Raw genomic sequence first — 11,967 nt, forward strand, 5'->3', positions numbered from 1 at the left:
GATCTATTTAGAAGCATGAGTTTTACAAATATGGTTCGCCAAGGATAGTTGGTAAAGGCAATGGTTCGTTTTAAAAGCAGGAGTTCTACACACTTACAAAAGATGGTTCTTTAAGGATTCTTTAGTAGAGGCAAAGGTTCTATTTAACACCATGAGTTCTACATACTTACAAAAGATGGTTCTTTAAGTATTCTTTAGTAAAGGCAAAGGTTCTATTTAACACCATGAGTTACAAAGTAGTTTCTTCAAGGGTTTTTCATAAAGTCAACGGTTCTGTTTAGAACCATGATTTCTAACCATTTCATGCTTAAATGGTTCTGTGCAATGGTGAAATGGTTCTTCAGACTTAGCATGTATGGTCCTATATAGCACCAAAATGGTGACTCCATTACTGCCTTCTTTACTAACTCCATTACAGATTCCTTCACTGAGCCCTTCACTGACTCTATTACTGCCTTCTTCACTAACTCCATTACTGACTCCTTCACCGACTCCATGCCCTGATACACAATGGTGGTGAGTTAGACCGTATGAGGCCATATGTAGTTAAACCGGAATGACTCGGTTCCATTCAGAGTCACACAGCTCTGTGAATTCCCAGCCGCCTTCACTGCTGCTATATAAGCTCCCTATAAAACTCAGAGCTAAAACCTCAGGCCTGAGTGTTTGGAATCCAGTTCTAATGCAAGCTGACATCTTTATGGTTCTCTCGAGTAGACTGGACTTGCATTGGCGGATCTTCTGGAGGAAGCGTTTTTAGCCTCACTTTTCATCCCGAACAGATTTATGGACGCTGCTCATCCAGGCGCTGGTCAGGCCTCCAGTTCTTTCGAACAGCCACCCCGTAGGTCAGCGCTGATTACTGTAAGATTTGTACTGCGGTTCAGTTCTGCACAGATAGTTTACTGTTCTGGGTTGTGAAGGTTTTATTGTTTGATTCTTATGTCAGCATAACTTTTCATCGATTGGCTGAAAATAGGAGAAGCAGGAAAGAGAGGGACATTCTAGACAACAGCCTATAAAACAGATTTTAAGGTTAAAAGATTACATTGAGATCATATTCAGGTTACAATAAGATTCCCAGCCGTAGATTAAACCTGGTCCTGGATCTTAATGGAGTCTCTGTTGTCCTTGAGTTTCACTCACTGCACTCGCTGTCAGAATATGACTTTATTAGTTCCTACATACTCTCACACAGCTGCATACCGAAACAGCATTACTGAAGATTCTCTTACTGCAGCGCTCTGGAGAACAAGGGCTTTGGTTCATGCGTAGGATAAAAGGACAAAAATGTCACGATTGCAGTAAAAGCAGAGAAAAACAGGTCTAACCTGCATGACCAACAGAATGCTTCCGATTTCATAAAGTGCTGTTTATTCAATCACTTCATTCATGAAGTCATCATAAAAACTGAACGAACAAAACCACTTCTTTTGGGCTCCAGATTAAGGTTAGACATAAGTATACATATTGCCTCGTATCTCCATTTTTCGGTTTTTGACATAATTTGAAAATGCCTATATATATTTACACCTGGCCAAACGATATGTTTTGTTGACATTTCTACATGAAAATAAGTTAGAATGACACTTTTTAGGCATATGTGCATTTGCACAGGCTGGATTTTGTCTTTTCAGTATGTTATATTCAGTAAATAAACAGCAGGTGTGTATTATAGTGTGCAGTAGTGTGTCTCTGTTCACTTATTTACACTCAGAAAATCAACAAAGGCATGGAATTTTTTGCATGTGACTTTAATATATGGGACATGTTTTTTATGGCATTACATAAAGATTCTTCCATGTACATAAAACACATATGGGACATATTAGTGCACATATATATCTCCACGTCCTGACGACGTATAAAAACAAGTGTGTGTGTGAGTATTTTGCCCTGCACAGTGAGTCTGTGGTCATGCCTCTACAAGCCTAACACACCTTCACTATATAGAGGCATTCACCCTCTCTCTATTCCTCCCTTCTCTCTCATACCATTTCCTTCAGGAGCTACACCTTCTCCGCTCCACCCCTCTTTCCCTCCCTTGCTCTCTCTCTCCTTCCCCCATCCTGTGCTGAGCTTAGCCAGGCCAGGCCGATCTGGAGTGTACTGGAGTTGATTACTCACAACTCAGGAATGTGTGTGTAAGAGAGAGAGAGAGAGAGACAGAGAGACACTGAGATTCAAACAGAGAGAGAGAGACACTGAGATTCAAACAGAGAGAGAGAGAGAGAGAGACACTGGGAGTCAAAGAGAAAGAGAGAGAGAGAGAGAGAGAGAGAGACAGACTGAGATTCAAACAGAGAGAGAGAGAGAGAGACACTGGGAGTCAGAGAGAGAGAAAGAGAGACACTGAGATTCAAACAGAGAGGGGGGATAGAAAGGGAGGAGAGAGAAAGAGAGATAGAGAGACACAGAGAGAGAGAGAGAGAGAGAGAGATGGGGGGGGCTTTGCGTGCAGTAAAAATGGGGAAGTTGACTCTTAAACTCTTCTTTAATGAGTGTGTGTGTTGTGACTGGGAGATTCCAGTATAAGTGTGATTTCCTTTGTGGGACGTCGGCCACAACTTCCGACCGGACACACACACTCACTGAACACTCCTAGATAACCCCCCCCCACACACACACACGCAGTGTAATGAAGGAAGAAGTTCAGGGTTATGGTAATATTGCAGAGAATGCAACATCCTGGAGGAAGTGGTTGGGTAAAGTCCATCACACACACACAGTTTCAGTGATTTAATCAGTGTCTGCAACACTGTGTGTAACACTGTGTAAGACTGTGTAAGTGCACAGTGATGTGGCTCAGAGGAAACAAGCATTCAGACTCTTATCTGATAAGCATCTAGTTCATAAACCCACTTCAAGTTCACCTCAGTGTTTCGACTTTGCACTTAAGAATATGAATAACTGTTCATTCATAAGCATAACTAAAGATATGTTTAATAAACACATGAATCATGGAAAACGTATTCAGACACTGTATTAAAAATAAAGGCTTGGTACATTGTATAAAACCGTATATCTTGGTGATTAATGTGTTTTTGCTTGTATAAAAACCATATATTAGATTGAATGCAAATAAACATAAATACAGAAATAAAAAGTAACAAGAATTCAAGTGCTTTTCAAAAAAAGTAGATATATATTTATAAGTACAAAATTTGGTTCCAGATTTAAGAAATTCCATCACCTGAATAACATAATGAAGTACTGATTAATTAACCAGATGCTGGTAGATAACTACAGATAAAACTGGGCCTCCGTGAGGAGAGGTGTGGAAATGGCTAAAGAAACACATTGACATACATAAACTCACGACGTATTATATTAATATTATGTGTGCTTATGGTAATTTAGTTTTCTGAATAGTTTTCCCGAGTGCCTAAAACATTTGCACAGTAAGGTATATGTGTATGTATAAGTATATCTAAAGATTAAAGGTTAAAAATGAAGCAGAGAAGCAGAAAGGAGGCCACATCATGATGCTCCCACCATCATGCTTCACTGTGGGTGTTCTTGTGATCATCCACACAACCCTTCTTTCACAACTCATAAGTCAGGTTTTTATTAAGTGATTTTGGAGCATTTCTATTGGTCCATTCATCATGGAACTTGTAACATCATCATGAAACATCACACAATGCAATGCTGTGCTCAAATGATGTGGAAAAGTAAAAAAAAGAGATACAGGAAAAAAATGGAGATACATGTTTGTCTTTGGACAGCGACAATATCTTTGTTTATCCTTTTTTGTTAATATTCAAAAAGACTTTAGTCTAAAGAGATCAAGTGTGTAAGTAACAAAAATAAAAGTGTCTAATTATTTCTTTCCCCTCACTGGATTTCTCTGAAGATATGCTGGAAAAATGACTCATGAGTCCAACCTAAAAAATATTTTAAACACACATAAATTCACTGAAAGACAGACAGAACTGTAGTTTCATTATATCAAAGCAACGTTCATGTCTTCTTGTTCCACTTTTACAGTGTAGTTTCGCTTGTTTTCAGTCTAAACAGACGGACAGACGGAAATACAGACCCAGTCAAACACAAACACTGAGAGGCAGCTGTTCTAATGACAGTGGAGACTGTGAGCTGTAGGGAAAGAAGGACTAATCTGTAGATTAAACCTGGCAGTGGAACATATTCATTCAACACCACAGCAGCTCATTCAGTGGCGTACTGGAGTCTGGATAGGTGGGTGTTCCGGGCCTTCACTGAGACCCCCACTCCATCATGCCTACACACCTCCACACTCTGTCAACACTCACCGTTTCCCCATTTAACTAAACATCTGCTCCACACATCAGCACCTCGTTCTGTAGAGGCTAAAAAAGATGGTTCTTCAAGTAAGTGGTTCTTTTTAGAACCATGAGCTCTGTACAGAGCCATTTCATGCTTAAACGGCTCTTTGCATGGTGAAACAGTTCTATAGATTGATGGAGAATGTTGTATGTGGCTCTGTATGGAACCCTTTGAAAGTGGTGCTACATAGCACCAAAAAGGGTTCTAATATTGTTACAATGTATATATATATAGAACCATATACAGTCTTTAAAAAGATGGCTCTTTAAGTTTTCTTTAGTAAAGAAAATGTTTCTATATAGAAACATGAACACTCAAAGAACCTTCTTTGCATGGTGAAATTGTTCTTTACGTTGATATTTGGTTCTACATAGAACCTTTTTGAAAATGGTTCTATATAGCACCAAGAAGGTTTCTTGTTGTGACAAGCTTGACATCATAATATTATTAGAACATTAATCATACAAAGGGTTCTTTGAGTGTTCAAGGGTTCTTTAGTAAAGAAAATGGATCTAGATAGAACCATGAAACACTCGAAGAACCCTTTGCATGATTAAGAGGGTACAACACATTATCTATCAATCTGAAGAACCATTTCACCATGCACAGAACCATTTAAGCCTGAAATGGTTCTATATAGTACCCATGGTTCTAAACAGAACCATTCCCTTTACTAAAGAATCATCTTTTTAAAGCGTGGAGGACTCTGGTCATTTAGCCTTTACCTGCCATAGTGTGCTGTCAACTGTTGTAGCTACTACATTTAATTGGTTCTTTGTGTTGGTAAAAGACCTGTTGTATGTAGTTCTTTTGAAAAACAAGAATGTTCAATATAGCAGTGTGCGATACAGAACCCTCTTTCTAGGAATGTAGGCAAGGTCAGCAATCACTTTGGTTAGTTATTGGTTGTCAGCCTCACCACAGCGATGTCTTTGAGACATAATGCTTTTCAGCTGCCCCCTTCCAACCCGAAATTCTGGCTACACCCCTTCCCTGTCGGCTATTTTGGAACTACCAAATTTTAGCACCCAAATTTATCGTTTACTTTTTGATTTTCATAGCCAATTTCTTTGAGGCTCTACATGTGAGTTCCAGCTTGATCTTGTTTACCACCTAGCTAGCACTCAACATCCCTCATTTGTAAAATGTTCCTGCCCTGAGTGGCTTAGTATTTTCCATTTTGCATCCCATTAGGAACATAAGAAGCTTAATTGCTCATAGCAGACTTCATGTAAAGTAATCCTCACTAAACTACGTCCAGACGTCATAAACTGTAAGAGTGCTCAGCTTTTCCATTGCCAGTGTAAACATAAAGAGACTGATTCTCAAAACAGTTTTGTGGTGACAAGGCCTGATTCCCCTCAGGCCTGTTTTGGTCAGGCAGCCATGTTTGATCACAGACCGTCACATGCCTTCGAACAGGTTAGAGACACTACAGCTTTCCGCTTCCCTGTCTAACGTCGGCTTCCCAATAGTCTCTCAGCCACAACTGGCTGCGTTAAGTGTTTATAAACCCGAGACGTGACCCATCCGTCACCGTGTCTGGCCGTCTGAACCGTAGCACGCTTTAGTTCCATATGAGCCCAGTAATTCCACAGTCCTAACTGTGGTTTATGTTCACCAATATAGCTGCCGTCCACATTCATAGCCTGTTAGTCATTAAACGACAGTAAGGAACGTTTCAGCTGCCTAGTGTCCGCTAGATGAAGAAGATGCCAGGGGTCACCGAGTGTAAACATCTGGCATGGCCTGCTGCTGTAAACTCACTGTTCATGAAGATGTTATAGATGGTCTTTATGAAGCTCCCGTCTTCAAGCCTAACTAAATATGGCTCTGAAGGCTCACTGCTTTGCAAAGCTGCTGATATTTTGAGAATAAATCTCTTTCCAGCAAAGGAAGTGATTATTGCAGCTTCTTGTAAGGTTAAGATTGCATTTCCACCAGGCTTGGATGCTTGTTCCTTCTTGACTAGCCCACTGTTGGTTAAGAGGATGCTAGGTCACTTTTATGAAGCTCCCTTCTTCAAACCAAACTAAATATGGCTCTAAAAGCTCACGGCTTTGCAAAACTTTGAATATTTTAAGGAGAAAATTCACTCTCCAGCAATGGAAGTGATTATAGCAGCTTCTTGTAAGGTTGGTGTACTAACTTCTTGACTAGCCCACTGTTGGTTAGGAGGATGGTAGGTCACTTTGAAGCGTCTTTAGCATTTTATAGTATAGAAATATAATCAAATTAATAAAGAATGAATAAATATGTATATATCTGTAAGAAGCTAGTTTTTCAAGGCCTTTTGAGATGATGCTAAGATGTTCATGTCCAGAATGAAAGAAGAATCTAGCAATTTCTGCAATGTGCAGTTTATAGCAGTTCTAGTTTTGCTACACATAAATAATATTACTTAGTAGTATTTAAATGCAGAAAAACTATTAATATGGCTAACTTTGGATTAAGGCTGCAGAAGAAAATGCAAAGACACAAGGAGATACATTTCAACATGTTTATTTTCTTAAGACACATTCAAATAAATAACACGGACAATATTAATAGATTATTAATTACTTAATTAAATAAATAGCATTAAATAAATAGCTACATGTACAACTAACCGTTTTCATAAACATAAACACAAACAACAACACACTAGTGTAAAGTTCAAGTAGTGCTCAGTGAGTCAGGGTCCTCCTAATGGCTGCCATCCAGCAGGATTTGTGGTCGTGTAGACGAACAGGCAGGTCTAACTTGTGACAGGATAATAGTTTTGTAGTGACAAACAAAAAAAAACAAGTTTTTTTTTTTTACAAGAAATGTTCAAGTAAACTACACCAGCCATTCAAGTTTCATCCCAGAGTTCGTTTCAAGTGCAAGTACTTCGGAAAAGTTGACGAGCTAATCGAATTTTTCCGCTCCACCTTAAATGCTGCAGCAGTTACTGCTGCATTTAAGGTGGAACGGAAAAATTCCAATGCCTATCCAACTTTTTAGCTAGCTTCGTCAGAAAAAAAACAGTTCCTGCCAGGTTGGTCGCCATCAAGTCATCGTTTTCACATCACAACACAGCTCAGAGAAGTCTCTCCGCTCCTCTTTCGCTCGTTTTCTCTTTCTCTGTCAGGCAGGGCGCCATTATTCCACACCGTCATCCAGTCCATTCTCTCACAATGTCTCGCTCTCTCTCTCACACAGTGTCTCTCTCTCGCGCGCGCCTCTGCTTTCGCGCTTCATATTCGCGCTTTTTCTTTATTTTTCCCGCTTCTCCCGCGAGCTGCCTTTTCTGCGTGCAGAACCGCTGGAGTTTTTCCCGCCGCTCTCTCACTGCTCGCTGCCCAGTTTGTGGTACACCGGGTACAGCAGGGCCACCACGTAGCCGCCGTTGTTCCTCGCGCTCTGCTCGCGCACGGCCTGGCCCTGCCAGCTCGCGCTCGTGCTCGGGCTCGCAGGAGGGGCGCACGTCTTGTCTTGCCACCAGCTCAGCAGGTTGTCAAGAGTGCGCGCGGGCGTCGTCCCCTCTCCTTGCTCGGTCAGACGCCTCGCGCGCTCCTCGGCCGAGGCGAACGGCAGCGCGAAGGCAGCAGTCTCGTCGGCGACGGTGACGTCGTCCTCCGCCGCGACGGCGACGTCATCCTCGGAGTAGATCTGCAGCAGCACCACCAGGCAGAGCGCGAGCAGCCAGCGCTTGGCGGGGCTGCGCTCGGCGCGCGGCAGGTAGCGCCGGCCCGTGCTCGGGTACAGCACGCGCAGCGGGCGGCGGCGAGGGCGAGGGCGCGCGCACTGCATTGGCTGCACCGGCTGCGCTGCAGGGATTCTGTCGAAGGTGAAGATCTCGGGCTCGGTGGTCCTGCGAGCGGGCAGGGTGAAGCTCTGAGGGTCGGACCTGCACATGATGACTGTCTGTCTGTCTGTCTGTGTGGGTCTCGTGCTCTTTCTCTGTTTGTCTAGCTGTTGCGCTCGTGCTCTCTCTGTGTGTCTCGAGCTCGGTGTGTCTGTCCGTGCGCAGTGCACAGGTTTATATGCTGTTTTTATGTGACACGCCCACCGAGGAAGCCCCGCCCAGCGCCACAGTGAGGTTACTCAACTCTGAAATCTCCCAGAGTTTCACATGCAGAGACGGTCAGCTGGGCCCAGAGCTCACATCCGCACTCACACTGATTATAACGGGGCCTCACAGATGTAATAATAATACTAACAACAACAATAATAATAATACTAACAACAACAATAATAATAATACTAATAACAATAATAATAATAATAATAATCACCGTACCCAGGAATATCAGTTTGATTTCCAACATATAGACAAAAAAGTGGAAATACCCACCTTATGAACTTATAATATATCACTCAGTCAATATAACATATCACTATCACTCAATAAGTGTCACTACTACTACTACTACTACTAATAATAATAATAATAATAATATCAATGATAATACATTTTAATGAATTTACACAGTATTCTTAGTTTGCTTCCAGCATCCAGAATGGCAAAAAAGTGCTCATACCTAATGTAACTTATGACATACTATCTTATCACTAATAATAATCATAATAATAATAATAATAACAACCTTATTTTAACCACTCTATAATATTTTCAGTTTAATTTCCATCATATACATCCAGAAAGAGATGAAAGTGCTCATATTTAGCTTATTAACTTATTATATGTGAATCTAACACTTAATAGTAATAATAATAATAATAATAATAAATCACTCATATCAGCTTGATTTCTAGCATCCAGAATGACAATGAAGTGCTCATACCTAATTTAACTTATGATGTATCAAACTAGCACTAGTAATAATAATAATAATAATAATAATAATAGCCTTATTATAACCACTCTATATAGTATTTTTAGTTTAATTTCCATCATATACATCCAGAAAGAGATAAAGTGCTCATATTTAGCTTATTAAGTTATTACATGTGAAGCTAATAAATAAATTAATAATAAATAAACACATAATGATAATAACTAGATTTATATGTACTGAAGGAAATTAAATGCTTGTGAGGCAAGAAAAATGGCCCAGATCTCCACAGAAAGAAAGAGTGACAGAAAGGGAAAAGAAAAGAAAGGATGTGAAGAAAGACAGAGAAGAGAAGGAAATATGAAGTCATTGGGGAGAGAGAGGCTGAAAGGCCGTGACGAGGCTGAGAGGAAGAGCAGAGGGCTGCAGAACTCACTCTAAACCAGCTCAGCCAATCAGCTTTGAGGGGCGTTAGGACAACATCAGCTGTGGCAGACCTTGTAGTGATCTCAGTTTGGTTCCCAGCATCAATGAGGTTCTCTTATTCAGCTCATTAACTTGTGTTAAACAATCACAAAATTACAGGACTGATATTATGCGTTACTCACTCCTGTTGCTGAATAATAACATAGACAATTTGCATTGTTTAGAGTAGGTGTTAAGTAATCAGCCTCAGGGTCTAACAAGCCTGGGATCGTAGAGGAGGTCAGTAGATCATGGTTTAAACCAAGGCTAAGTGGCTAACCGCTAAGGCTTTTGTAATAAGGGAATATGTGTGAATACTGTGAGTCAGAGATTTGTTCATTTTTTTCGGAAGGAAACATTTAAGAGGAAATTACACAGAAGCCTCAACATCAAAATATACTGTCAGTCAGACGTTTCAGATATTAGCATGTCATTCTTTACCTTCCATTCTTATCAGGAGAATAATAATAATAATACTAATAATAACAGCTTTTAATGAGCTGATACAGTATTCTTAGTTTGATTTCCAGCATCCAGAATGACAAAAAAGTACTTATACCTAATTTAACTTATGACATTTTATATTATCACTAATAATAATAATAATAATAATAATAACCTTATTATAAGCACTCTATAGTATTTTCAGTTTGATTTCCATCATATACATCCAGAAAGAGATGAAAGTGCTGATATTTAGCTTATTAACTTATTACATGTGAAGCTAATAAATAAATTAATGATAAATAAATACATAATAATAATAACTAGATTTACATGTACTGAAGGAAATTAAATGCTTGTGAGGCAAGAAAAATGGCCCAGAACATCTCCACAGAAAGAAAGAGTGACAGAAAGAAAGAAAACAATATAATTTTCTACCATAACGATCCTTGATTTCACTCCTATATGCAAATCTTACATAATTTACCAGATTAGCGTTAGCATTTGGAGCGAAAGTAGGCCAAGTGTATAAATTCAGTGACCCAAAGGGAAAAGCCGGGCAGCGTGGGCGTTTTCTCTCCATCTGTGTACTGTATGTGGATCAGAACCACTGTGGCTCCTGTGTCCACTCAGACTGATGGAGTGACCACACATCACGGCCTGTTTAGCACCCTTAAACAGACGTCCGTTCCTCACTCCAGTTTGAAGCAAAAGTTCAGTCTCAGAAGCTGGTTTAGCATTTTCTGCGTCTCACCATCCAGATTACACATACAGTGATTCTAAGGTCTGGACTCTGGGGTGGTCAGACAGGTGGAAACTGAATAAACGAAGGGTGGTCACAGTATCGCAGCGAAATATCATGGTATATGTTAGCGTACTTAGGCTAGTGTGTTCAGCCGTCTTCTCTTTGGTGTGCTGGGGGCATCTACATGAACGTGCGCTACAGAACGCGCGCCAAAAAAACCCCTTTTCTTGGAAAATGTCATGTGAAGCTTTGTCGCAACAGCGGTTTCGGTTCTGCTGAGCGACTCGTTCTGCATACCTAATGCACAGCCTGTGGCTTCACTGATTAGATTGCTGCCTCTGATTTAGGCCTTATCAGGATCAGAATCAGTGCTCACACACACTCGTGACGTTCAACATACTGAACAGGCCAGACGAGCTAACAGACAGTGAACAAGTATTTAATTAAGACATAAAGTAACAATACAGTAAATAGAATAAAGAATAATAAAGGGCCAATGTGGAAGGAGCTAGAGATCTTAGGCAGATATGAATGACTATGCATACGCAGGCCTGAGTAGACGTAATATAATGACTATTATATACAGAATGTTACAGAAGGATATGAACATTTGTACAGTTGTGTAAATCAGCGTGATGCTACAGAGGAGCTGTACTGTAATACAGCAAATAAGGAGCTCAGGATGAATGACGAGTGATGAGAAGGGCTCTGTTATTGCTTATGGACCTATACAGGAAGATAACTGTACACCAGGGGTCTAAACGGAAATTACCTGGGGGTCACTAGCCTGGTGGTCTTCTCGCAGAGCGGAAAACTGGTGTCCTATCATTTTTTGAGGTTTGCATGGCATACACTCGTTTACGCACATCTTAGTCAGTGTTTATTAGCCATTCATCTGCCACCACAAGCCATAATCTACTTTTGGTTTCTCAAGAAACTCTTGAAACACCTCCAGAGTTCAGTCTTAGAAGTTGGTTTATAATCCCAAACACACTCAGTGATGAGGTCTGGACTCTGGGGTAGAAACTCAATAAATGAAGGGTGGATTTTGACTTTTGTACATTATTTTATTAAGATATCATTATGTATGTTAGAATACAGAGTGTGTGTTTACCTTCCTTTAGTTTGCTGGAGGGCGTCTAAGTGAACGTGCGCTACAAAACGTGCGCCAGAAAAGCACCTAATATACATTTTCTTTTCCTGGAAAGTGTGGATTGAAACTTTGTCACAGTGACAGTTTCAGTG

General features: G+C 40.4%; 1 protein-coding gene across 1 annotated transcript; it reads right to left on the reverse strand.

The window, feature by feature from the left end:
• Positions 1-6,794: 6,794 nt before the first annotated feature.
• Positions 6,795-8,522, reverse strand: ier3 (immediate early response 3). The gene has a single exon (XM_036598996.1). The coding sequence runs from the start codon at positions 8,185-8,187 to the stop codon at positions 7,618-7,620; it is 570 nt and encodes a 189-aa protein (XP_036454889.1). The 5' UTR covers positions 8,188-8,522; the 3' UTR covers positions 6,795-7,617.
• Positions 8,523-11,967: the final 3,445 nt, after the last annotated feature.

The sequence above is a fragment of the Colossoma macropomum genome, unplaced genomic scaffold, assembly GCF_904425465.1.
Source record: "Colossoma macropomum unplaced genomic scaffold, Colossoma_macropomum, whole genome shotgun sequence".
Classification (NCBI taxonomy): domain Eukaryota; kingdom Metazoa; phylum Chordata; class Actinopteri; order Characiformes; family Serrasalmidae; genus Colossoma; species Colossoma macropomum.

Coding starts and splice junctions, on each gene's coding strand:
- ier3 (XM_036598996.1), bottom strand. CDS start 8,187: ATGTGCAGGTCCGACCCTCAGAGCTTCACCCTGCCCGCTCGCAGGACC.